Source organism: Trachinotus anak, unplaced genomic scaffold (assembly GCF_046630095.1).
Source record: "Trachinotus anak isolate AG129_WGS33_773 ecotype Australia unplaced genomic scaffold, CSIRO_AGI_Tana_v1 ptg000014l, whole genome shotgun sequence".
NCBI lineage: Eukaryota > Metazoa > Chordata > Actinopteri > Carangiformes > Carangidae > Trachinotus > Trachinotus anak.
Window position 1 is genome coordinate 8,937,654 of NW_027273865.1, and position 25,958 is coordinate 8,963,611.

Below are 25,958 nucleotides of genomic sequence, written 5' to 3' on the forward strand. Positions count from 1 at the left end.
AGGTTATGGGGTAGGGCCAGGGGCTGATATTTGCTGTAATCAAAAAAATACATGTGGTGTGAATAACCTCCACTGGGTTACTCTTGCAATTATCGTTTGTTAACGTTAAATTGCTCACCCTCAAACTTTGCCAGCAAGAGAAGTAGGGGGTGGTGCTGCACTGTGCTTGTGTTTGTGTGTACAAAGGATGATAAATTGCAGGTTTTCAAGATCTCCATGGGTATGATTTCTATGAACCGAGGCCCAACACAATACAAATACCATTGTGACAATTTACTTGATGGACTGCAAAATCCAATTGCATGCACATGTTGAACAGTACACCTCATTCCCTGATTTTGTTTTATTTATATCACACTTTATTTTGCCTTCATAAACATCACTTTCTCTATGCCCCTACCCAAAATTCAATACCTCTGTTACTTCTATTTTTTTCACTGTCACATATAACTAAAATATTACTGCCCCTACAATTTAGTATACACTCTGATTAGCTGTCACAATAATCTCAATCCTCTCTGTTGTAGCCCAAACAGATGGTTTTAACAATGGTATAATAACATAATACAATGTATGCCAAAGCACCTTCACATGATCATGGATGAAACATTTATTATTTGGATAATACATCATTGAAGATAAAGAAATGTATGTATGTATGAAAAGCAGAGCCATTATCACTAAAACCGTGTGATGTATTTTATTTTTCCTCTAACTTAAATCGTATTTTTGGAATCAGGTATGGACGGCTTGCTCAGAAACATTCAATTTTCTGTATCCCAGCCAGTAATTCTTCAAACTGATATAACAACCTCGCTGGCTCCAGCTGATAAATCCAATATCTATTCTCCATTTAACTCTCTTTTACTCGCCACCAACTCAAGAGGGAAATATCTGCCTCTTTAGCTGCTATGTTCACCAGCCAGTCGCTATCATTGTTTGTCCTCTTGGTGCTGTGCAGGAGCTGTTAGTTTTTAGAGCTTTTTAGCTTAAAACATCTGCCTACTGTGGACAAAAAATGAGAGAGCAGAGAGAGACAATTTTCCACTCTGGTGGACAAGATTTATTGTATTGTATTCTATTTTATTCCAGAGTGAACCAAAACTGAAAGTTGCGCGCCTCTAAACCAAGGCAATCGTCATGATTTGCCCTGAAGGACTCTTTGTATTTTTGCTTATGTTTGAACACTTTTGGATTTTAGGTTTGCACTCTTTGATTTTTTTTGCTTTTGGGTTATTTCCCAAAGTTTTATTTTAAAACTACGTCCCTTGTGTGTCTCATGTTGGTGTTAATTGTCTGCCCCGCCCTAATGTTTTCCACCTGTGTTCAATTACCCTCGCCTCCCTTGTATATTTAAGTCTCTGTCTTTGCTTCTTCAGTTCAGTTTTTTTCCTTAATGTTTCCTAGTGCTCTTGTGTTGTTAGTTTTTTTTTTTTTGGCCTTTATGTCTTGACCCTGGATTCCTTGCATCTGTGATTGGATTATGATTTATCTTTAAGGAAGATTATTTTGTGTGATTTAAATTTTTTTGTTTGTTTTGTTTTGTTGTTGTTTAACAAATCTATGAACTGCAGCAGCTCCTCTAAGGACTAGTTTCTGCATTTTGGGCCAGAAATCCTAAACCCTGTGACGAAAGGATGGATTATCTGTAAAAATAATCACAGGCTTAGTCACCAAAAGCGCTGATTAAAGATATTTGGCAACGTTATAATAAAGAAATTCTATGAGAAATTGATTGATTCACTTAAATCTCAGGAATACTGAGGAAAATGTGTTTCACAGCCTGAAGTCATAAATGTTAGTCATCACTGCTCTAGTCTAATAGTAACAAGTTGCCAACCCTTCTTTTCTTTATGTCATGTTAACACTGAGATGTGAACAGTTATGTGTTTCAAAGTGTGAATGACAACAGCCTGAAGTCTGTGTAAAAGCACTCTGAAAAAGCCTCTGTTTCTTAATTCAAAGCATCTTAATGCTGCAATCCACATTTTCACACTTTCATTCATTCATTCATATTTTTTTTTTTTTTTTTTTTTTTACTTTTTATGGTCAATTGTTAAAGGAAAGCCAGTTGTGTATGATACATACAACCATAATTCTCACTGTTATTTCACCATATTTTATTTGGCCTTGCTCTGTATACTAATGCATCCTGCAGTGACCCAGTTTCCCAAGTGTGATCAGTGCGGTTTCATCTTATTCAGTTGACTCCAGTTCCTCAGTGCTGCTTATGAGAGGATCAATACAAGGGAGCGAGGGAGAGGTCAAGGCTTAGACTTATGTTCCGTGGCTCCACGGTATCAAAGCCTTCCAGAGCCCAGTGGTTTGATGGCTTGTTACTATGCCTGACAATTTCATGACAGGGTCTGAAATGCAGACAAAGACACATTCACTCTAAATATAAATCTGTCACATTTTCAGTTGAGTCTGGTGTAAGACTTGCATTGTAGACGTACAGTAGTCTTTGCTGTTGCAATGGGTAGAACTCACCCAGTCTTGTGTTCCTCTGGGTAACACATGCTTTTAATCTTCCTCAATGTCTGTAGCACTGATGGGTGTTGGAGCCAGTCTAAGCTTACTGTGAGGCTCTGACTGCAATTATGCCGCAAGAGGAGCAGGCAAAGTTCAGTTCAATTCAACTCAACATTAAGGGTGAAGACACAGAGAGGGGAGCGTACCTCACATAGCTCAGATAATCGTTTGTGAAATAATCCAGCTCACCTTTAGCTCCCTGCTGTCAGCCTCAGTCTCGTCAGGATTGGCTGCATCGGAGAGGTGTGTTTTTATGGTCAAAACTTCATGATCTGGCATGCTGAGAGGATGAATCAGAACCTCATAGGGGACAGCAGGATGCATCCAGGAAGATGAGATGTGGATGCTCCAGCTCTGAGACTGCCCAAAGGTCCCTGTGGATAAAGACCAAAGTTCTCCATTATAATGTTTCGTTGTATGAGGGAGTGTGACAGTCAGAACTTCTTAAAATTCCTCTACTGAATCCATTTGAATATACTGTGTATATATATATGTATGTATGTATGTATGTATGTATGTATGATATATACGTGTGTGTGAAGCTACATATAGCTACATGTTTTAATACATAGAAAATATTGTACTTATATGGTGCATGTTCCAAAATTAATTTGTGTTGTTAACAAATTTTAATTGACACACCGTAAACCTGATGCCAGGTAATACTCTAGGACTCTAGTGTAGGAGTGCTGGTTGTTTACCAGCTCTTGGACAAAACATAATGAAACTGCCATGTAGTTTTCAGCGTGCTGTGTACTTGATGGGTACTTAAAGGTGACAGGGCACATACACACTGTACAGAGAGAGGGAGGACGGGGGGGACCACAGGGGCCCAGCAGCTCATTTTTACCCCAGGGCTCTCTTGTGGGTTAATCCAGCCATGTGTACAGTCACAGTGAAATGAGCACGCCCATAAATAACGGTGCTACCTAAAGCACTGCACTGCTCAAGATTAATGTGGTTTGCATGAACATTAATAATGTCTAGAATGAGGGGATTGACGGATGAAAAATGACACCTACCTATGAATTCTCCACGTGTACTCCAGAGGCGCACAGTGTAGTCTGTAGATGAGGTAAGCACCACTTGATCATTGTCAACAATCTGCAGGCTGGACCAGAATAAAGAAGCATGAGACAAAATGGGAGAAGGCATTTCCGCAAGAACACTCTATGTCATCCACTGTGTTGGTGCGTCTGCTGGCAGATGCACCCCAGGCAGTGTCTCACCTATACTGATCATCTGTTTAAGACCTTCCCACACACAGTCTCTTCTACACTTTGTTTCCCTGCTGCAGCAGGAAGAAGTCTTGCTGTTTCTGCATTTCTACAACCCAGACTGAGGATGATTGGTTCCACTAAGGGTGTACCCATCCCAAGATGTATACAACAAGCTAAGAGTTACAGACATAACCCACAGTCAAATTACTCTTTGGATGCAGACATCAGACAGTAATTTTTGGCTGACGACAAGAGGAACTTCTGACCATAAAAAGATGTATTGTGCACGAACTCTCTTTCTTACACATACCCAGAAACTCTGCTGGTGTGTGCGCGCCAGAAGTTTTCAGCTGAATGAAAGGGAAAAATGGAAGCACTTAAAATGTGAATTTGTGTGTTCTGACAGACTGTGCCTCTTTTTTCACTTTATTTCTAATCAAAAGGCAAGGCATGAAGCTAACCTCTTGGCGATTTGTGCTCCGGGGCAAACTTGTTCATGTCGTAAACATAGATGTAACCGATTTGGTCAGCAGCGTACAGCAGTGTGTCCTTGTCTGTTTTAGCCAGTTTTGTAATCTTTTGTTGGAATCTGGACTTCAAAATGGAGAATAGAAAAACATTACAATATGAATAGCCTACTTGCTGTCATTTCATGGCCAAACAGTGCAGACAGATTCAATACATTCTCCTGGATAACAGCACTCTCCAAAAAGGCAGGCAACAATTTCTAGAGACTAATCATGAAGAAAGTACATAAAAGAAAGAGAGCACCTTAAATTTGCCCTTGTTGCTAGGTAACAAAACGTAACTGGGGTATGATATCAAAGCAATTGCACTGATTTTAGGGGGTTTTGTGTGTCTTTTGTGGAAAATATTAACATTTTTATGTTATATAGCCTAAAAAGACAATTTCTGCTTTCTTTAGGAGAATTTTATTGGCACGTATTGTATTTCAGCTTTGGGGAGGACACCCCATATTCAGATGCCCTATATGCATCCACTGCCCAAAACTAAGGATACCTACTTTGTATCATGTAGCTGCGAGGAAGGTACCTCCTAGTTGTTTAAAAACTGGAGCTAAGCAAAGAAACTGAGCTTATTCTTTAATCAGCGCTTTTGGAGACAAGAGAGAGAAAAGTAAAACTGGAGCTCTATTCCAGTCAAACTGAGGAACGTTGTCGAGTGAAATATCTTACGGCTTTGAAGCTGCTTACTAACTTTCCTCCACTGAGCACGCTCCAGATATTTATACAACCTTTAAAAGAGAAAAGACATAATTAACACCATATTTAAAGACATTGTTGAAGGCTGCAAAGTGCAATCGTGTAGCTGTAATTGGCTCTGTTTATCAACACTGACCCATGGTCCCAGAGGACAGGAGAGCTGTAGCCAAAGAAAACTGGTGCAATTCGAAGTCCTTTTGGAAAATGATGCTTTGAACACTTCTGTCCACTCCTACATGTCAGAGATAGATGCAATGTTCTTGTCACAGGGGATTATTACAGTATATTCATCATTCACTTTGAAGCTCCAAAATCACCTTTGTGTTCAGCTGAATGAGGGCTGACAAACCGACACTGTATACGTCCAGAAACCACGTTCCACACTAGAATCTCTCCATCATAGCTGCCAGTGGCCAGGAGAGTCGGGGGACACTGCGCCACGCAAAGGATGTCCTCATTATGGCCATTTTTCTGAAGAAAAACAAGCTGTAAGTCTCCCTAGAACTGGAGTATAAAAAGTGGATTTCTGCCAAGCAGAAAATAATATGCAGTTCATCAGGTCAGTTGATATTATTTTCATGTTAGTCATGACTGAGTTATTATAAAGGATTTCTATCTTTGTTTGCATATAAAATGATATAGTGTAGTATTTTTTCCATCTCTCATGTGTTTTTAGCTGTCTGTTTGAAATGTGTTAAGGCTTGTTTTGAGTTTGTGTCTAAACTGGCAAGAAAAGAAATTTCTGCCGTCTCCTTTTCTAAAACCAAATGTTTCAACAGTTAAATCATGATGTGGCACTAATGGTACATAATATTTTTGGGGAAAAAAAAAACTTTTTGCTCTCTTGCCAAAAGTTAAAAGAGAAGATTGATATCAATCTCTTGTCCGTCCATCCATCCATCCATCCATCCATCCATCCATTATCTATGGATGGATGGATGGTGGTGGGGGTGGGGGCTGGAACCAATCCCAGCTGACATTGGGCAAGGGTGGGGTACACCCTGGACAGGACACCAGTCTATCACAGGGCTGACATATAGAGACAAACAACCATTCACACTCACATTCACACGTACGTGCAATTTAGAGGCACCACTTAACGTGCACGTCTTTGGATTGTGGGAGGAAGCTGGAGTACCCAGGGGGAACCCACGCAGACACGGGGAGAACATGCAAACTCCACACAGAAAGGTCCCCGGCCCCTGGATTTGAACCTAGAACCTGGTTAATGTGAAGCAACAGCAACAGCCTGCTATCTTAGCTTGGCACAAAGATTGGAAGCAGAAACAGGGAGCCTAGCTTTGCTCAAAAGTAGCAAACTACACCTGTAATCACAGTGAAAGCTCTCTACTTTCCATGTTGTATCTTGTTTTTTTTAATCCATACTAAAACAACAGTACTTTTGAACACAGCCAACCAGTTAGCAGCACCTGACAGTTTCTCTGTGTTTCCAGCTGCTGGTGGGAGTTTATATTCAACAGGCATTTTGAAGACATGAAAGGTGATATCAGTCTTCTAACTTAAAGAAAGCAAATTTTAGTATCCCAAAATGTTGTACTGTTTTTTTTTTTTTTTTTTTTTTTTTTTTTAAAACCATATCAATTAATTATGATTGTGGGGTTTGCACACCTCACAGAAAATGCAGAAGATCAAAGGTCACACATCTGTTAACAAAAAAAAATTAAAGGCAATGTTTTTCTGAAGAGCCGCAGCGTCTCATAAACAGCTGACAGGGAAAATGTTTCAAGAAGATTTATTTCAAGGAACATATGAATACCAAAGAGCTTTAACTGACGACTTGGTTTCAGCGTGCAATACTATGGCCAAGTGTGCCACACATTCTGGATCAGCAACTGACTCGACGTCAAACCCCTGAGCAAGCTGACAAGCCAAACATTACTCCTGCTGCTGCACCTCACACTGATACAAAGTGATTCATCTTGTTCTTTATGTGCTCATTTCTCACTGAACCCAACAGGAATGTTTGCTTGGAGCGATGCTGCCAACAAGAAACTACACACCATGAACCGAATCGGGAAAAACAGATGGCATTTTTGAACCTATATTATACTCCATGCCAAAGCGAAATATTTAACTGAACTGGGCCGTGTTTTAAAATTTTAATGAGAAGCAACACAAGACTGACCATCTGGAGGAACATGAAAAAAATCACAGAGAACCCGTGGCTCAGTGGATAAGGGAAGGAGACCAATATATATGGAACAACCCATTGCTCTTCCTGCTGTAGGCCATTAATGAAAAACAATTTCAAAAGAGGGACTCTGTAGATAATCAAAGGGGTCTCTTTACTCAGTGGCCACTGCAATGCAATCTTTCTGCTCTGTTAATGGGCCTTTTATGGGGTGAGTGTAACCACCAGCCATGATGAAAGAGATGGCAGGGGACTAAGCATCACATCTTTCAATGGATCATTCAGCATTACTGAGAATCAATTTTCCCTCTTTTTTAATGTTAAAGGTAACCTGACCACATTATAATGGTAAAATCACATGAGGGAATTGTAATCTAATGTGTGATATCATTGGGGACTGATAATAGTACAGCTTTGAGAGCATGATTCACCTTCAAAGAAGAAGGTTGCATTAATTATTGCAGGGATTTTACCTGATAATGAAGTCAGATTTTGCATGGTTTTAAGATGAAAGGGTTGACTGTTGTGCAGTGGAGTGTGTGTTATATTGTTGTAATCTGTCATATATGTAGCAGAAATGTCTTAGGAAAAGGAATTTAGTTGCTCAGGTGATAAATTGATAGTGACAATAATGAACTGTGGTGATCCTCTGACTTTTCTTCCAATGCTACCCTGAGGTTAAAATGTCTCCCATAAAATCTGCAGAAATTAATGACATTCCCATCAGCCTCACCTGCACTTTGTGTTTAGTGTTAACTAGCAAATGTTAGCATACTAAGCAGCATTTTTGCATCAACATTATGAGCATGTTAGCATGCTGACACAAGGCTTTAGCTCAAATTAATGATGAAATGATTAATGATGAGAAATAACTTTCAGTGGGGTTAGCAGCGTGTGACATGCCCTGCATTACAAAAGTGTGACTTTTCAAAATGATCTACATTTTGAAAGGTGATATTATTTCTTGAAATACTGTAGATGTTTACCTTTTTGATAGATGTGCTGGCAATTTTACTCCAAATTTATGACTGATATAATTTCATGTGCAAACAAAAGCATGCATGAAAGAAGACGGGATAAAATACTGAGGTAATACTATGAGACATCGTGGTGGGAGCACAATGGGCATTTAATGCACACCTTGTGTTCTGAACAGAGTCAGTGATAAAACCATCCTTACATTTCAGTGAGAGCTCAGACTCTCTGGAGCAGAGCCTGTCAAAAACTACAGGAATACTGACAGGTCAAAGCTTGGCTGCACTGGGAAAAGCTATGTGAGGTGAAGACATCAGCGATGACGTGTACGGGGAGAAAACTTACATATAGTATTTATACAATATAGGCAAAGGAAGATGATACATTTACAAAAAGAAACTGAAACTTTTCAAAATACAGTATGTAATAGAAAATCTTTAAAGTGAGAGAAATGGAAGAAGGAAGAGGATAAAAGGGAGATGGGGGATGTGGTAACTCACTGCTTCAGTTAAAATTTTTTCTGCAGGCAGTGCTGCACAGTAGGGCAGAGATCAGGGAGGTTTTTTACCCATCTCTCCCTGAGCTTTCCATCCAGTTAGCAAAAACACGTCTTAGGACCAAAGATTACATTGTCCTCTGTGTGTCTGCATCAAATGAACATTGAACCAGCAGGGAACCATCATCTTCACTGCTCTGAAGGTGTGAAAGAGACTGAGGCAAAGCACAGAACTAGTCAAGTGATAATGTGCATAGATGAGTTTGTGACAGGTAGGAGATATTGCACCTTTATATATTACACTCAGACAGACATAAGATACATAAACATTAGCTGTGCAGGTCAAAATACATCTGAAACTTAACTTGTCCTACCAGAAGTGAGAATATTTAGATCCTTTAACTAAAGGCAGCAGAATAATATTATATTGTAATATTATGAATTACATCTATATTATTATATGTATCATTATTTGATCAGCATTATTGATGCATTAACTTGTAAACAGCATTTTAATGGTGTATGGCTCAATGTGGGGCCAATTCTAAATAATCTGTATACTATTACATACTTTAATATATAACAATAGATCATATTTTATAAGCTGACTTTTGTTTTATAAGTTTTTATAATGTTTTAAAATCTGAAACGCAGCTTGCACAGCTGTCAAATAAATGTAGAGTGGGAAGACGAACAATATTTGCCTCTGAAGTGTAGTGGATTAGAGGTATAAAATACTGATACTTAAATACAAATCAGTAACCTAGTTACTTCCACCTACTGGAAAAAGGTAGATTGTCATTCAATAATTGTTAACAGACAGACTGAAAAACCACATCTGCTTTTGCCACGAGCATTATAAATAGATAAATAAGGTGGTAACTGTATAACTACAGAGCTAGTTGACACTGTGGGTTTGCCTGATGTGTTTTTGATCATGTCTTCAGTTCAAAAACTAATAGACACAACTTGTCCTCTTGTTGCATTAGGCACAGAAAGCTGTGCTTTTTAGAAATGGAAGAATAACGACAGAATCTTTCTACCACTGTCATCCAGTCTGCCTGAAATAAATGTCACAGGGGTAATACACACTCTCATTTAGAACCCGTTGAACTGCTTATTATTTTGTCCTGCCTGCATGTCTTTTCTCAAAGTTATGGTCATGACAGTGTTCTGTTCATTAATCACCAGATCATCCTGCCATGAAGGCTGCGGCCTCTGGACGTGATGGAGATCCTCAGGTATGTCCTGACAACATAGCAGGAGACATTTTACACCTCAATATAGCATTTAGTTTTGTTTACATCACAAAAAAACGGCAGCTTGTAGAACATCCTGTAAGCACATGAAATTTCTTATTCACCTGAAAATGACAAGAGGAATCATTGGTCATGCAACAAAAATGTGCACAATCTTTTTTCTCAATTGTCTGGTTTTATAATGAAATTCAGAACCGGCTTTATGTGGCATGAACTATCAACATTTCTTCTGTATCAGAATGGAGTTCAGCTGGTAATGACAATGTAAACAAATGCAAATGAGATGCAATGTGATGGAAGGATGGAGGAATTGGAGAAATTGGATGTCTGAAATACAACTGAAAAATAATGCCACAAATTCTGTCTTTTCTTTCATACTCACTGGGTAAATGTCAATCTTCCTGTCACGGCCGACAGACATCACATAGCTTCAAAAATAAATTGCACAAGCTCAACATGGATTCAAATTTATACTGAGCCAAGAACATTTTCCAACGAGCACATCATTACTTACCAATTCCTGTAAACTTTCAGAAAGATGCAGTCGCACACCTCATGACATTCACTGTCTACAGGAAAGATTGAAAGTGATTTTCACAATAATTAGATAATACAGTGCTTCAAACTTTCTGCTTTCAGAGAGTCATGGAAATTTACAATACATACTCTTTTTTAATGTCTTTAGGCATTGACCATTGTTGAAGTTCCAGATCTTTAAACATCCATCTGTTCCACCAGTGATGAGCCTGCAAACACAAGAACACACTGTGGCATGATAAAGTAGTGGCTAAACATGCTTTCTGAACGGGGAGACATTTCACGGAGTGTTTTAAGTACTCTACCTCCTCCCTTTGAGGTCAAACGTCATGCAGGTGATGGCAGACAGATCAGCTGTGCCGCCAAACTCAAAAACCTGACAACCAGTGTCAAAATCCCACACTTTCACCACCTGGAACCAGTAACACTTTTGATTAAATTGTACAGTTGACATATGTCACATTAAATATAACATCTTCCTGTTTTAACACAAACTGGATTCATTTTTCAGTGGAATTGTGAATCAGGTCAACTGTGTCCGTGATGTTGTCAAGTGCTAATTCACTCACAGATCCTTCAGTGCAGCTGACAACTTGACGAAACTCCTCACTGTAGCCGCAGCACATTACAGGCTCATTATGTGAAACAGTAAGGCGGCTGCAAAATTGTGGCCTTACAGAGGAAAAAGACAGTAAACTGTATGACAACAAGATGAATATTAAGCTGCTGCAGTCATCTCTGTAGAAAATGATTACTTCAAATCTTTCTGGTAAAAGTGGGGTGTTTAATCCTCTAACAGGGAATCTTCAAAAGTATCGTCCTTTTTCGAATTTCACACACCAATTATCCTTAAATTAGCACATTTGAGGAATATCTTGAGAAGCACATTTGAGTAAAGCACACTGGCATGACAACCAACCTGATCTTTAGGGAGAGCACAGCCATACGGTCCGCTGCAATGAAAAGGGATTTCATAGCAGATGAATACGAACATGCAGAGATGTCACCACGAATCCCACTCGCTTTGGGGTCTGCTGTAAACAGGCAGCACTGGTCTTGAATCTCCCAGATCTGAAATGGGAACAGGTGAGCAGCCATGGAAGAAGTATTTGCATCATTTAATTAGGTAAAAGTAAAAACATCACCCTCTAAAACCACCCAATTAGTAGAAGATGTCCTGCATTTAAAATCTACTTAGCAATAATATGTCACTGAAGTAGTAAAAGTAGAATGCTTTCATTGTTTAATTGTTATTTTCCACTGCTGCTGGTGAAATGGCCTCTGTGGTTTATGCCTTTCCGGTGATACAAATGCTTTATTCATTTTACATACAAAATCACAGCTGTAATACAAAAAATGAGCCATGTATCACTTTCACAGTGTTGTCAGTGGAGACAGAGAAGATCTGATTATCCTCTGCGGAGATATAGAGGTAGATGATGGGAGCAGAGTGGCCTTTCAAAATACCAGTTGGTTTCCTAAAAAGAAAAACAGAACAGAAAGAGGAGCTGTTTTTTTCAGTTAATGTTAATTGTCTTCATAAAAAAGAAGAAAAAGCCCACTCAATCCTGATTCCTCACCCAGAAAAATGTGGGTTCCACATTCGTATGAGTCTGTCCATGCCTCCAGTGACCAACAAGCTGTGCTTCTCACAAAGATCAAAGGTCTTGACGCCTTTGTAAATGCTGAAAACTGTCTGGTCACATGATGCCCGGGCCTGTGGAGTCCGGCTTAGTTGGACCTTCTTGGTCTTACCTTCGTAGCAGGCCTCTCTGATCTCACTCAGCTGCTGCTCAGCGTCTGTTAAAGGCAGCGCACAGCCTCAAGAAGGAAAAAAACAAAGCATCAATCAAAACATGTTAAGGGTAAGTCATTATGAGAATAAATGAGCAAGCTGAAGCTGGCAAGTGGACATGCCTACGTACACGGGCGATCACACACGCGCGCGCACACACGCTGGCATTGATCGGTGAATTTGTGATGGATGAGTCATTATGAGTCATCCCTCACAGCTCTCACACCAGGCTGCCACATGTTCAACACCAGTCTAATTACTCACATTGTCAAATAAAAGAGCCTGATCATTTTTAAAAAAAATCATTTTCATCCTGTATCATGTTATTTATTTATTTGGCTCTTTCATTACAGAGACCATGTATGCAAGAACAGACAGGTTAGTGTATGTTTTACGTCTAGGTAACAACAATACAAATCTTGGATGGTTTGTTGTTTTTCTACTTGTGCTGAGCAAACACAACCAAAAAAAGCCAAAGGAACAAGCTGAATGTAAATTACCTATAACAAGAGAAGATGATTCGTCATTTGACGAGGAGACAACAGCCTGGAAACTTTGGAAATATTTTACCTAAATTCAGATGGAGGAGTTAGTTACTTGGTCGATCCCAGGATTATCTGTTTATAATACAAGTAAAATGCCACACCACTGAACAATACAGATTGTCACACAGTTTCTGTAGATATTATAATATATGTATACATACGGTATGTAATGAGATTTAAAATGTCACCTGTAACACCCAGTCATGGTGAACCTTCCATCTGACAAATGTCACATTTGGAGAGACCACTGCGTTGTCAACAGCTATGCTGGGTATGTATTCAACCTTCGGTAATTTATTCCATAATCTATAGAAAGAGAAGTTGAGATCTACAATCAAAGGTTGAAACTGGGCACATTTTCTCAGCCTCACATACATACACTATATATAATTTCTCTGATTGGCAGGGAACATATAGGAAGCAAGGGTATAATTTTCCACCACATCTTTGGAAAGGCAGTGCTAGTACAGACTCTCAACCCAGCTATTTCTTTCAGGAGTTCGTAGAGTCCATGCACTCTCCAGTATAACCTGTGAGTGGAGCAACTGCATGATCATACTGTGAAAGACATGCCATGAATCAGACGTTACGTGTTCCCAGGCTGAACAGATGAAAGAAGCCACATTCAACTGAGAACCTTTTACACGGTGTTGGACACAATTTCAATGACTCACTAAATATTGACTAATTTGAACAGCTAATACATGCTGCATGACAAAAGCACGACCAGATGTATTTGCAATTATTGTAAAGACAGAAAATGACTCTAAAAATATGATAGCTCTCTCAGTGATGGCTGCTTAAAAGATTAAAGAATTTTACAAAGGAATGAATTAGAGACCGCACCTTTTAATCCTTATTGTGACTGAAAAAAAAGATAAATATCTGCCAGTCAAAGTTCAATAATTCATATTTTTGTGATTTATCTCGCTCATGAAAAAAATATCTTTCTTTGTTTTGTTTTTTCTAACAAATTCCTTTTGATCAGAACATGGTCTGGGAGGGAAACAAGAAAGTTAACAAATCTGATTGGCTGTTAATGGTTGATGTCTCCAGCAGGCTCCGCTGAGGTACCTGGTTGTATAGAAAATCAAAGACTCTAATCACCGACTTTGAAAAACCGGTAGACTATTGCTGGAAAAGATGCTCAAAATTGTCTAATAGGGTGATACGACAAATAGTGTATACTGTATACTAATAATATAGTTATAATGGGTACATGTGTAGGCACAATTACCTGAGGGTATCTCTAGCGGAGGATATTAAAATGATAGTCACACATCCCTGAAACGCAAAGACAGAAATTAACCTCTCCCAGTATTAATCAAGCGGGAGATAATAAATGATTTAATCTGATAACTGGATCAGGTTTTTAAAAAATGACCTACCTCAGTATCTCCGTACAGAATACAGCATTTATCAGGACCAGTGAAGCTATGAGGAAAAACAACATGATGAGGGACTTATGTGGACATTTTGAAAGTATGTTAACATATAGCCTCATTGCTCACCCATAGTCTAATGTCAGAGGCACTGTGTCTAGTGCACTGATCTGACAATAGGGCTCAAGAGTGATCAGGTCATAAAGCTGGATCTCTCTGTCCCTGCAAGATAATGAACACATGCACAATAAACAAACTTTGCATAATCTGGGACCTGCAGATGACAAGAATAATAAATTTACTCAATAAATGATCCGGTCCCAATGCCTTTTCGTTACATTTACATTTATTACATACATTTACATATTTCTTATTACCCTGTTCCGATCATCAGCTTGTTGTATTCTGTCATCAGAGTGAAGTCACTTGCCCACTTTGACTTCCTGTTGGCAGGTCCTTCATTCTGTTAGAAATAACACAGCCATGTGTTGAAAACTCAAGCTTTCTTAAAACTGTATATAGACCCACAGGAAATGGACACATTTACATGAATACCTGTGTAATATAATGTTATCCAAAGAAATAAAACAATATTTAATTTATGTCAATTTGCCAGGGAAGCTTAGATTCAGCTGTATTGAATATATACTGTATAACATAGTGGAAAGTAGTCACAGCTTATACCGCCTGTTTATATGGACAATATTAAAGGCTAAGTGATATTCTGTATTTTTCTCACTATCATTAAATCCCATAAAAAGACTCAAAACAAAAATTAATTGCTTGTATTAACAACTATTGCCTGATGTATCTTATATTGCTCACACGTTAGCAATATTGCAACATTGCTCACGCACTGTATTTTATTTTGAGTCAATGTGACACACAGTGTTCTCCTACTGTAAATACACACCCGTACAGCAAATGTCAGCTGCTAAAAATAGTCCCCAGCAAATTCACCATTTACTCCTGTTTGAGTATTTTCCTAAAACTACAGTGCCTTGCTGTTTAAATGAGAATTTGTGCACATTTGAGGATAATTGTTAAAAATGAAATATTTTTGAGTCGTTCTATAAAGATTTGTGTCTTCAGTAGGAACCAAAGGGCTTGTGGCTGAGTCCCACAGGGAAGGTGACGAAATCAGAAAGTATTGATGTGGATGTGTTGACAGTGAGAAAAATATAAAATGAGACCAGAGCATTCTAGTAAATTTACATACAAATATGTGTTTGGTCTCCTGGGGTTTAAGCTCAGTGCTCCAGGAGCAAACAGCACCGTCTTCTCGCACTGTTACGATGGTGCCATCATGGGTGGAATGGATGTTGATGATGGGAATGCCATGACCCAACGCCTTCAGAGTGGCCGGCAGAGTAAAAGCCACCTGCTTTCTGCGTCTTGCATTTTCCTCCTTCTCTTTGTGCTCCTGCAGCATGTACGTGCAGAACTGACCCTGCATCACATGACTGTGTGTTAGAGCTGTTAATGCTCAGGTTGTGTATCTGGCATGTTCATAGTCATGAAAGTGAGTAAAAGTGTGGAGTTATTCTTTGACTCCTGTAATTAAAGAACAAGTTAGACTCCAGTGTTACACCAGATACCTACACTAGAAATATCTTTGAATCTTGCCCTTACAAATGTACAAAGCAGGACATCAGTTCATACAAACTATAAAAATCAACAAACAATCCACCAAATGAAAAAAAAAAAAAAAACTGAAAAGATGTTCATACCAGTGTAACCATTGCCATTGCCTTTGAGTCAACTCAACACAGTTGTGTTACTGTACAGTCAAGCTGATTTAGAGCAAATCACTGTGTTCAGGTTAGTTCCAGTCACACTTACTCCACAAATCCTTAATGAAATAACCCTGTTACTTTATTTCATAGTGGCCTCGCTTTTTTGTTGATGTTAGCATTCATGAAAAAGTCTTAGAACTAAAGCAATTCCCCTTACACTGAATAAAATGGTTGCATGCTCCACAAGAAACAAATATGAATGCCATCTCACCCATGAAATCCTTCCTCGGCCTGAATAATCAATCTTCTTAAATAACCCTTGAATCTGTGCATTACTCTGTGGGATTCAAAGAATAGAAGAATAAAGGACAGCGGCAGTTATTTTAAATTAATCAACTAATTGCAAATGCTTGTCTGTAATTGCAAAGAAGCGAGACACAGAGGGCACAGTGACGAGAGAATCTGAGAGTATGAAATAAAGAGAAATGTCACACTGTCTTACTGTGTTGGGCAAATCCAAACACTTCTTCACTATTCGTCCAAAATTCTTTGCATCAATGCATCTCAAGTGACCCGTTTCAAATTCCTTTATGAAGAAAAATACAGTCAAATCTTCCAGGAATGAACAGCCAGACTATCAGTGTGTTTAAAAAAACCCCCAAAAAGTTCATACAGAACCTCAAATGCTACTTTCAGTTTCTGGAGGTTGTCGAGTGATATTGTCTCATCAATCTTATTGGAAAGAAGAAAAACAGTGACATTATAATATGACATAAGCCAGTTACTATCATGCAAGTTGATTATGAATATTACAAGAGAAGAGCACAATGCACAATGAAGCAAGTAATTAAGTTTAACTGGCAAAAATGCTCCTTCCAGTTTTTTTTTTTTCAGTCCACTTAAATCCACTCACCAGGCAGTTCATTAAGTCTGAGTGCTAAAAATACAAATGAAGGTTAGAGAGGAGACATTAGCAGTGCATTCTTGCACTAAAAACAGTGTAATTATCAACACACACAATAAAGGCTCCACCTCTGAGAATCTGTTACGGCCACAACCAGCCACCACCAGCAATGGCATGTCCCTGAGATGCTTGCACAAGGCCAGATGACAGACCATGCTCTCTGTGTTAATGGCCTTTCTTGAATTTGCCACAGTTTCCTGGCAACGGTCCCTTGATCCATGACACTCTTTGATCTATCATTAATAAATAACAGGGATAAACAGCCTAATTCCTCAAGGATGTAACTAGAGTGGAGGTTTCCCTGCGGTAGCTCCTGAATTACTGAGATAATTATTTAATCAGTCGGAGTGATGGAAGTACTGAAAGTGTTCACACAACCTCGACTGCCCTCTAAATCCCTTTATTAGAGCTACATAACTTTGAACTCCTGAGCTTGTTCCGCTTAATCTGTTATGGCACATTATTCATTACATTAAGCAGGAGAGTGTGACTGACATCTGCAGCTGGAACCCACAAACTTCAGCCAGTGCATTTGCACCAGCCTCCTATATCACTCTATCATTCCTGTCAGCTTGAAAGCTTGAATTTGAATCTACTGGGCTCCTTTTAAGTAGTTGGCTCAGCAACTATGTTTGTTTTACTTTGGCCTGAAACATGGCCATTCCCAGGCTCTGGGATATATTGTCCTGGCCGATGCACTGTCAGGCTGCAAGTAAATTGATCATCAACTTGATTTAAAATGGCATTTTTGGCATTACCTCACATTCATTCTGCTACTGGTGAGATATGAAATGAAGTTGAGTTTAAGCACTTTGGAAAGAGTCTGTAAACTGGCAAGTGTAGCAATGTAACGCTCTAGTGACACCTTGAGGCAAAAAGCAGCAAGGTTAGGAAATCCACGGCACCACAATAATTTAGACTTATCATTACTTTTGAGATGCAGAGATTGGTTTAAACAGGTCATATTTGCCTCTCTAATTTCACTTTTAGATAGTTTTGAGAACTGTACCTTGAGGCTGCAGAGTCTGCGAATCGATTTAATACTGTGGTGTTGCTGTCTCATGATTGCAGCCTTATCTCCGAGTGTGACAGAGTGTCTTCGCCTGTTCTGTTTCAGCAGCTCTCGCATCAGCCATTCAGGTTGCTCTTTACTGTCCCCGCTTACTCGTCTCGATGCTGAGAAGTCATCTGCAGCTATCTCAGCCCGACATCCAGGCGCAGAGGTGTTTCTCATCCTCTTCCCAGTATCGTTTAGTTCAGAGAGGATGCTGGAGGATTTCAGATGTTATTTTTATCAAATGAACACACTGATATTATAATGCACTGCTGCTATAGGTAAATGCTTTGACCGTCATGAAAAGTACATGAGAAAGAACGTATTCTATCTTTACTTGACTCAGGGTAGCCTGTATGTTTAGACAACTACACACATCAATGTAATCTTAGGACTGTGATTATCAGTCCCTTGTGAACAGGCTTCCTGTATTACATGGTAACTACTCAGTCCTTCCACAGATGGCGACTTAAGCACTATGACAACGGTAAACATTTTCTCAAGACAGAGATCAATGCGTGACAACAAGAGAAACAGGGGAAGGCCTCAATCTACATTATCTCCTGTCAACACATTACAACTTTTAGTGTAAAAAAACAACAACATGCAATTAAGATAAACGTATTATGAAATTGAAATAGCACTCAACAAAAATTTGATTTTCTAAGGAGAGCAACAAAATAGCAGATTACCTGGTCACATGTTGGGTTTCTAATCTTCCAGAAGCTGAGGAGGCGCGAACCTTTTTCCCCAGTGGCATCCTTGTTAAATGGTGTGTCTCAAATGTTTATGTGAAAAAAAAAAAAACAGGCTTTAGAGCACGACAGTTCCTTAGCCAGACATCCAAACAGACGTTAATCAGACAGATCTAGTCTACCTGACACTCACTCTAGCATTACACCTGAGCAGGTGGCCCCATGGTAACTAAGTAACCAAGAGTGACAACTGAGACTACAAGACTACAAACAAGACCCTGTGCTCACAGAGAGGGAAGCAGCTTTGTCACAATATTAAATCTTGCTTCAAACTAACAATATATTGCACTGTTTATGCTGTACTTTAAACATTAAACTATTTTAGCAATTTTCAGGTAATTATAGTTTAATCCATCACATTAATGTTGATGCATTTTTATATTTTAATAGCAACTACCCAAGGAATTAATACATTTAACAAAAAACAAACAAACAAATAAATAAATAACAAAATGAATGTTCCTTTTGGAAAGAATTGCAAAACAGAATTTCAAAGTGCAAAACAGAAGCATAATAAATCAAAAAGTGTTACTGCTGGTGACAGAATCCATTAAATTGATGCAACAAGTTTTATTCTGCCTTGTTATCGAGCTGCAAACAGACTGCATAATGTCAAATATGGGGGCGATGAGACATGAAGGCAAACAAATATCTTTTCATCACAGGGAGATGTTTAATTATCCCAATACACAAGTTACACATTCGAAACGAGCAGATTAACTCTATGATACAGTCATTTCATATTTTTTACCCCCACCATAAATTCCATACAAACAAAAAATACAAACAACCATTAACTTAAACAATAAGGTTCAGAGAGGTCCCGGCCAGCTTGATATCCACTTTGGTGAGCAGGAATTAAGCACAACAGCTGGAAGTTTGTTTCATTTCTCCCCGTTGTTTGGCTGAGCATCTTTCCTCAAAACTATTTTCACAGCCTCCTTTTCTGCAAAGTCAAAAGATGCAAATCACGAGTTGTCTCAGCAAGCAATCTGTTAAAATGCTCAAACATTAAAAGGCTGAAGATGAAGCTCACTTTGCTCAGGTAAAATTCAGTGTAACTGCTGCAGCCCCTGTGGCAGCAGAGACGTTATTACAGATGTCACATTAGTGACTCTCCTTCCACAAAACCTGCCGTAGGTTTTCAGGTGTAATCCTTTCTGCTGGGTGTGGACATGCCTTTGCACAACAGTTGGAACTGCAACACAAAGAGGAACAGTCAACAGAAATCTTTAGGACTGTGTTTACGTGCATCGTTAATGGTTTTTGCTTGGACTGTACCTATACCAAAAGAGGCGGCCACGTTAGGATCTGTGGTGCAGCTGTCGTGAGACTGGTTGCCCATCAGGTCAGGTTTTTGCTTCGGCTGACAATAACTGTCCCTCATCTCTGTGTCAGTAGAGAGCGGAACATGATTCTCGCTGTGCAGAGGCGCAAGTCGTCTTTCTGCATTATTAATGTGACCATGTCCTGTCAAACAAATTCCACCTCAAAAAATAAAATAAACTGTAGAGAGAAATATTATGATTAAAGTGATGGTTTGATTTTCGTACATGCCCAAATGCTTGGATGTCCTTAGTTTTTTCTGTCCTGACATGTTTTCGCATTACCTAGACTGAACCAACAGACTTTTCCTACCTTGAGGCATGCCCATGAAGTCACATCTGTAGGTGGAGCAGTACTGTGCTGTCAAATTCTTACAGAGATGGGGGACATTTCCAAGTGAATCTGACATACCCAGGGCTTCATGTGGCATCCCCCCCCCCACCACCACCACGTCATGAACGACTTGGGGAAAACAGTTGATTTAAAGGTTACGACACACTGTGAGAGGTCAAGCATGGCATTCAACCAGAAATGTAAAATTGAGGCTAACACAGCCTAAATACCAACCTGGCTGGGATGCGGGTTATTTCTCTTCTCTCCTACAGCTGTTCCTGTGTGAATACATTCAGGTTTACAAGCTGGCTTCCAGCAAAAGTCTTCCTTGTACACAGTTGAACCAAAAGCTCCAGACTGTGAAAAAGAGTCTATAAATGATGTTGATGTTGGGCACCTACACGCATCAATATGAACATACAATTACACACACAAACACACAAATTCAACGTGCCTATTCAGGGCTTTACCAGAGGTCCTTAAAACTTACAGCAGAATATCTGCAGCTGAGTTTGGCCGATAGACAAATCGTCCTCTGTGACCTGTTTCATATTGACCCCACCACTGTTTGCCCTTTACAAAAAATAATTATTATTAGATCACAATACTGAATTCCTGATATGCAGCATAATGAAGAAAATAACATAACATTTAAATCAACCAACCAAATAACAAATAGCTGATAAAACTGGTTGTTGTGTTTACCACAGTAATGGTTGCACAACAAATGCTAGAAAAGTTTTCTAAAGTGTAGTTTCCTCTAAAGATATCTGACACTTTCTGATAGATCATTTTTATCTTTAGCACAAAGCACTGAGACATATAATCTTATTATTGACCGATGTTCAGACGTCATGTCCTTCTTATGACAATATTAACTGTAAAATAAAATACAGATTTTTCATTGAGAGAACAATATTCAGAGGAACCTCAGTAGAAACAGCCTGGAACTATAAATATGAGGTGGACAAAAACAGAATCACAATCACCAGTGGAAGTTATACATTTGTTTATATTCAAAAAATACTGTCAGCTAAAGGGGGCATGAAATTTCATGTGAAATTTCATGTGACACCTTTGCAATATATTTACAACAACTACAACTACAGGAGTAAATATAATAAAAAGTGACCAGAACAATACTGTAGAATGATTCCAAGTAAAAATATACAGTACGACATATCACAGTCTATCAGGCTCATTATACAACATAATGAGATAAACTTAGCATATTACATAAAGCCAAAGTGCAATCAAAATGTAAGAAAATAATGATGCCTGCTAAATCAAATATAACATGATGTTGTGATTCAAAACCAGTTACTTTTAAGTTAACAAGCCTCTTGCAAGCTTAACAGCTTTAGCTTTACCTTTGATTGCCATTGGTGACCACTGTTTTTTTTTTTTTTTTACAGTTGTTCTCAGTGTAATGAAAGGCTTTTCATTTCCAAAACCAGGTTATGGTTCATGAACGCCTTGCTGCAAAGTGTTGTGTTAGAAAGTTTAAGATATTGGATTTATCCAGAGGCAGAGCTGATCCCAGCAGGATGTTTGTAGGTGCTGTGGTTATGGAGACCTACTACATTTGAATGGCCGCTGTGAGCTGCTCAGCAGGGGTGATGTTACATTAAAACTTTATAGCCTATGTCTTATTTATGTCTCTTACGCACAGTGGTGGAAAATAACTACGTACATTTACTCGATTACTGCACTTAACTACAATTGTGAGGTAGTTTGCACTTTTCACTCCTCTGCATTTATTTTAAAGCTATAGCTACTGTGCAGATTTTTTTTTACATAAAAACAAGACATAATACATACATAATAATACACAATAATTATGGATTGTCATATATTTAACTACCAAACATTATATCAAGGCAGTGCACCCAGCCCACTCCTCTATTTCAAGAAACTTGAGTTTGTGACATCCTACAAGTAGATGTCAGTTTTCAATAAGATACAGGGTTTTCTTCTAATTTGGTCAAATTATATATATATTTATAAATTATATATCAAATTATCTCCTTTAAAGTAGGGTTTAAAAAAAGAATCTCTTAATTAATTAAGATGACTTTTTTTGCTTTGTTTCCAGTGTAATCAATATTTCATTGGTGCGATTTTAACCTGCAATAATCAATATTAATACACAAATCACAATTATCAAGGAATATAATTCAATATCATAATAATATAACACTAAATACGTGTTGTGTATTTGATATTTTGATAAGTACCTGATGGAGTAATTTTACTTTATCACGTGTACTTAAATAAAGGACACGTGTAGTTTCTACCACACAATTCTGCAATTGTTTCAGGTCCCGTGTTCACTCTCTCTTTCATGCATCTTTCCTTTCACTGAAGTCTCTGTCTGTCATTCAAGTTTAGCGCCATTGCCGTCGTGTTGTGGACAACCAACCGCACAACAAGCAAGCCTCCGACACCGAGTGTCCAATAAGATACTCCAAGGAGTTGGCGGCAGCCAATGTCCGCCAGCCGGAGCCCCACACACAGGATAAACACGGAGAGCTCCTCGCAGCCCGGAGACCGCGCACTGACGGAGCTCTTCGTCCATTGTTTGAGACGTACCGACGCACAGCTGGCCCCATATAGCGCTGTAGGGGTAAGCATCATAAGTCCTAACTTACTCACAAAGCGACCAGTGTGTAGCTATTTATGAATGAAACAGCGGGCTGCGATGCGTTTCGCGCAGTGTACGCGGGTGTTTTACATGTTTAGTTGCATGACTGAGCTGGATAGGATGCTAACACAGTGACAAGCCCCCGTCTTGCAAACTTGGCTACGTAGTTACCCCACACTGACATTAGGTGAAAACTAAAACACAGGCCGAGTCGCCCAATGACCAAGCCGGCTGCTATGTCCGCCGACACAGTGAACCGCTGGCCCGTATAGCCTGCTGTGTTAGCCTGACAATGGTGGCTGGTCTGGCCGTGCTGCTCGTCAGAAAAGCTAACGCTAGCTGGAGGGTGAGTAACTAGGTTAACACCGCTGGCCGGTGCTGTGCAGCCCCGGTCCAGTGATGCATCTCTCTCTGGGATCATCGCCACTTTCGCCCAAACTTTCAATCCAGTGATCTGCATTACAGGCCACTGGGAGGCCGGCTAGCAGGCTAGAAGGACGGAGGGTGGAAACAGTCCGGTGGCCATTGTTAGCAGTGTAATCAGCCATTTTAATAATCGTCTCCTGAAATGAGCTCTGTGGCACATGCGCTAGCTACAGCTAGCTAGCCTAGCTGAAAGCAGGAGGACACAAAGCGAGTGGGGGCCATGACGGCTAGCAGCTAGCGAACAATCAAAGGCGGTGGAGGCTAATGCTAATGTATTCATCTGCAACCTCAAGCCGGTTAGCTGCCTGTTACATCAGTGAGACGCTGCTAGATAATAAAACGCACTATGTTGTTTTTATTACTGTCTGTTTAATACCAATATCTATATCGATGGGTGGATCCTGGAAGCGATGCACGAGTAAACTAATGTGTAGCTGAGTTTAGTATTAAATGAAGCATCGTGTTGGCCTTTACATACAATGGATCATCTGTCACCCCCCCCCCCCCCCCCCCCCCCCCCACTGATTTAAACAATAGATGGGACTTTGAAGCGAGAGGCAGACAGTTGACTAGTGGGACATGTAGATATTTCCACAGCAGGAGTGGACTTGCACGTATTCATTGAAATCATTTTTTTTTTTCTCTCTATTTAGTAAACCAAGATGGTGAAGGATCCAAAGAAGCCGAGGGGCAAAATGTCCTCATATGCCTATTTTGTGCAAACATGCCGAGAGGAGCATAAGAAGAAACACCCTGATGCCTCTGTCAACTTTTCAGAGTTCTCCAAGAAATGCTCGGAGAGATGGAAGGTAAAATAAATTGCTTTCAATAGCTCAGTCCTTTGTTGTTGTGTGTGTTTTTTTTTTTTTTAAATCTCAGAGTCCAATATTTTCCTTCTAGCAGTGCATTTCTTCTTGATTGTTTAAAGCTGCTTGTGTTTTCCCAAAGACAATGTCACCGAAAGAGAAAGGCAAGTTTGAAGATATGGCCAAACTAGACAAGGTGCGCTATGAGAGGGAAATGAAGAATTACATTCCCCCCAAGGGCCAGAAGAAGAAGCGATTCAAGGACCCCAATGCCCCCAAGAGACCACCGTATGTACCATAATCAACTTGTTCCACAGTGATAAGTTTTTTTTCTTCTCTCTGATAACAAGTGCTAAGTGGATTATAACAGCTTAAACACACTTTTCTCCCTGTAGGTCTGCATTCTTCCTTTTCTGTGCAGACTTTCGCCCCAAGGTAAAAGGTGAGTATCCTGGACTCTCCATTGGAGACACAGCAAAGAAGTTGGGAGAGATGTGGAACAGCTCATCTGCAGAGAACAAGCAGCCATATGAGAAGAAGGCTGCCAAGTTGAAGGAGAAATACGACAAGGTGAGTAGAGATTTGTGTAAATGAAGCTATACTTTTTTTTTTTTGCGCTAATTTGACAAACATGAATCACTCTGCTTTGCTTTGAAGCATGTAAAAGAATATGTCTCTCCATAGCCCAAAAAAAAGAAGCACACTTGATATGCTTTCCACAGGATATTGTTGCTTACCGTACAAAGGGCAAAGTGGATTCAGGATCAGCTGCTGCAGCAGATGACGACGATGAGGAAGAGGAAGAAGAGGAGGGAGATGAGGAGGATGATGATGACGACGATGACGATGACGAGTAGACTGCATCGGGATGGGACCTGAAGTTTTGTTTATGCCATATAACCCTAATATACTCAATTCACCATCTTGAAACAGAAGTCAAACTGAACAAGAACATGTGTATATTTAATGTTTTTAAGATGTACAGTGTTATGCTCCTTTTTTTGTAAAGTTAACACTACATATCTTAAGTTGAGATTTTCTAGTGGTAGTTCTTTATCCCTGCCATACTCTGTAACAATTAGGAGGACTACAAATCAGTATGAACGTAACTAGTCTATAGGTGTTACAACTCAAAAATGAGATTTCTGAGTTGGTAGTGTATTTTTCTTTATTTTGAAAAATATTTTTTTATGTGCTGTCCCAATGTCTTTTTAATTGTTCTTTGAATACCACTCTAATATCAAATGCAGCTGTCGACATTCAAGAATGTCTTCAATAAAGGTCGTTTTTTTTAAAGAAATTTATTTTGGTTTTCCTCCTTTTTAATTTTAGTTGTCTCAACGTCTCAGAGCCTGCCAACCTGTTATTGAAGATCCAACATGGAGTGCACGTGTGAATAATTCAGACAATCTTTGGTTTGAGGCATTTCATTAAAAACCTGTAGCTGATGTCTGTACAAGTGAATAAGTGCATCTTCTGGTAAATAATATATAACCAGTCAGTTGCAATTTTAAACTTGAAACAATGAAATGGTGTCAACTCATTTTTCACTTACAGTTTCTGAAGCATTGAAAATAAATGAGATTTTTGAGCCTTTATTAGTCCCACAGTGGGGAAATTCAGTGTTACAGCAGCAAAGTGGCAGTGCAGAGAACAGGAAAGCTGCAAGAAACTGCAATAACAAATATTTAGGAAAGAAATAATTTTTTATACAAAATATATAGATACAAAAAATTACATATTTACAACAACAGTAGCAGCGTTTGTGGGATATTGTACAGATGCGTGAGGTTGTTAC

The 25,958-nt window shown here is 39.2% G+C and overlaps 2 protein-coding genes and 1 long non-coding RNA gene across 4 annotated transcripts; 1 reads left to right on the plus strand and 2 right to left on the minus strand.

The window, feature by feature from the left end:
- Positions 1-377: 377 nt before the first annotated feature.
- Positions 378-18,699, minus strand: wdr95 (WD40 repeat domain 95). Of its 2 annotated transcripts, XM_071497196.1 has the most exons (30): positions 18,563-18,699; positions 17,826-18,084; positions 16,531-16,584; positions 16,355-16,438; positions 16,124-16,189; positions 15,336-15,566; positions 14,494-14,579; positions 14,246-14,338; positions 14,123-14,168; positions 13,972-14,018; positions 12,923-13,040; positions 12,690-12,759; positions 11,975-12,215; positions 11,767-11,872; positions 11,314-11,465; positions 10,964-11,066; positions 10,700-10,806; positions 10,524-10,603; positions 10,372-10,426; positions 10,240-10,285; positions 9,787-9,846; positions 5,293-5,446; positions 5,112-5,207; positions 4,949-5,007; positions 4,214-4,346; positions 4,063-4,102; positions 3,555-3,643; positions 2,722-2,906; positions 2,491-2,592; positions 378-2,366 (listed from the first exon to the last, which is right to left on the minus strand). In XM_071497196.1, the coding sequence occupies exons 1-29, from the start codon at positions 18,628-18,630 to the stop codon at positions 2,524-2,526; spliced, it is 2,997 nt and encodes a 998-aa protein (XP_071353297.1). In that variant the 5' UTR covers positions 18,631-18,699; the 3' UTR covers positions 378-2,366; positions 2,491-2,523. The 2 variants fall into 2 exon arrangements, with proteins under 2 accessions (XP_071353297.1, XP_071353298.1); XM_071497197.1 differs by lacking the exons at positions 17,826-18,084; positions 18,563-18,699 and adding an exon at positions 16,766-17,159.
- A 606-nt stretch (positions 18,700-19,305) lies between these two features.
- Positions 19,306-20,328, minus strand: LOC139631532 (uncharacterized). Its single transcript, XR_011693403.1, has 3 exons — positions 19,907-20,328; positions 19,662-19,823; positions 19,306-19,571 (listed from the first exon to the last, which is right to left on the minus strand). It is a non-coding gene; the product is annotated as an uncharacterized lncRNA (long non-coding RNA).
- Positions 20,329-22,768: 2,440 nt separating this feature from the next.
- Positions 22,769-25,456, plus strand: hmgb1b (high mobility group box 1b). Its single transcript, XM_071496912.1, has 5 exons — positions 22,769-22,910; positions 24,008-24,163; positions 24,303-24,448; positions 24,556-24,730; positions 24,883-25,456. The coding sequence occupies exons 2-5, from the start codon at positions 24,017-24,019 to the stop codon at positions 25,015-25,017; spliced, it is 603 nt and encodes a 200-aa protein (XP_071353013.1). The 5' UTR covers positions 22,769-22,910; positions 24,008-24,016; the 3' UTR covers positions 25,018-25,456.
- Positions 25,457-25,958: the final 502 nt, after the last annotated feature.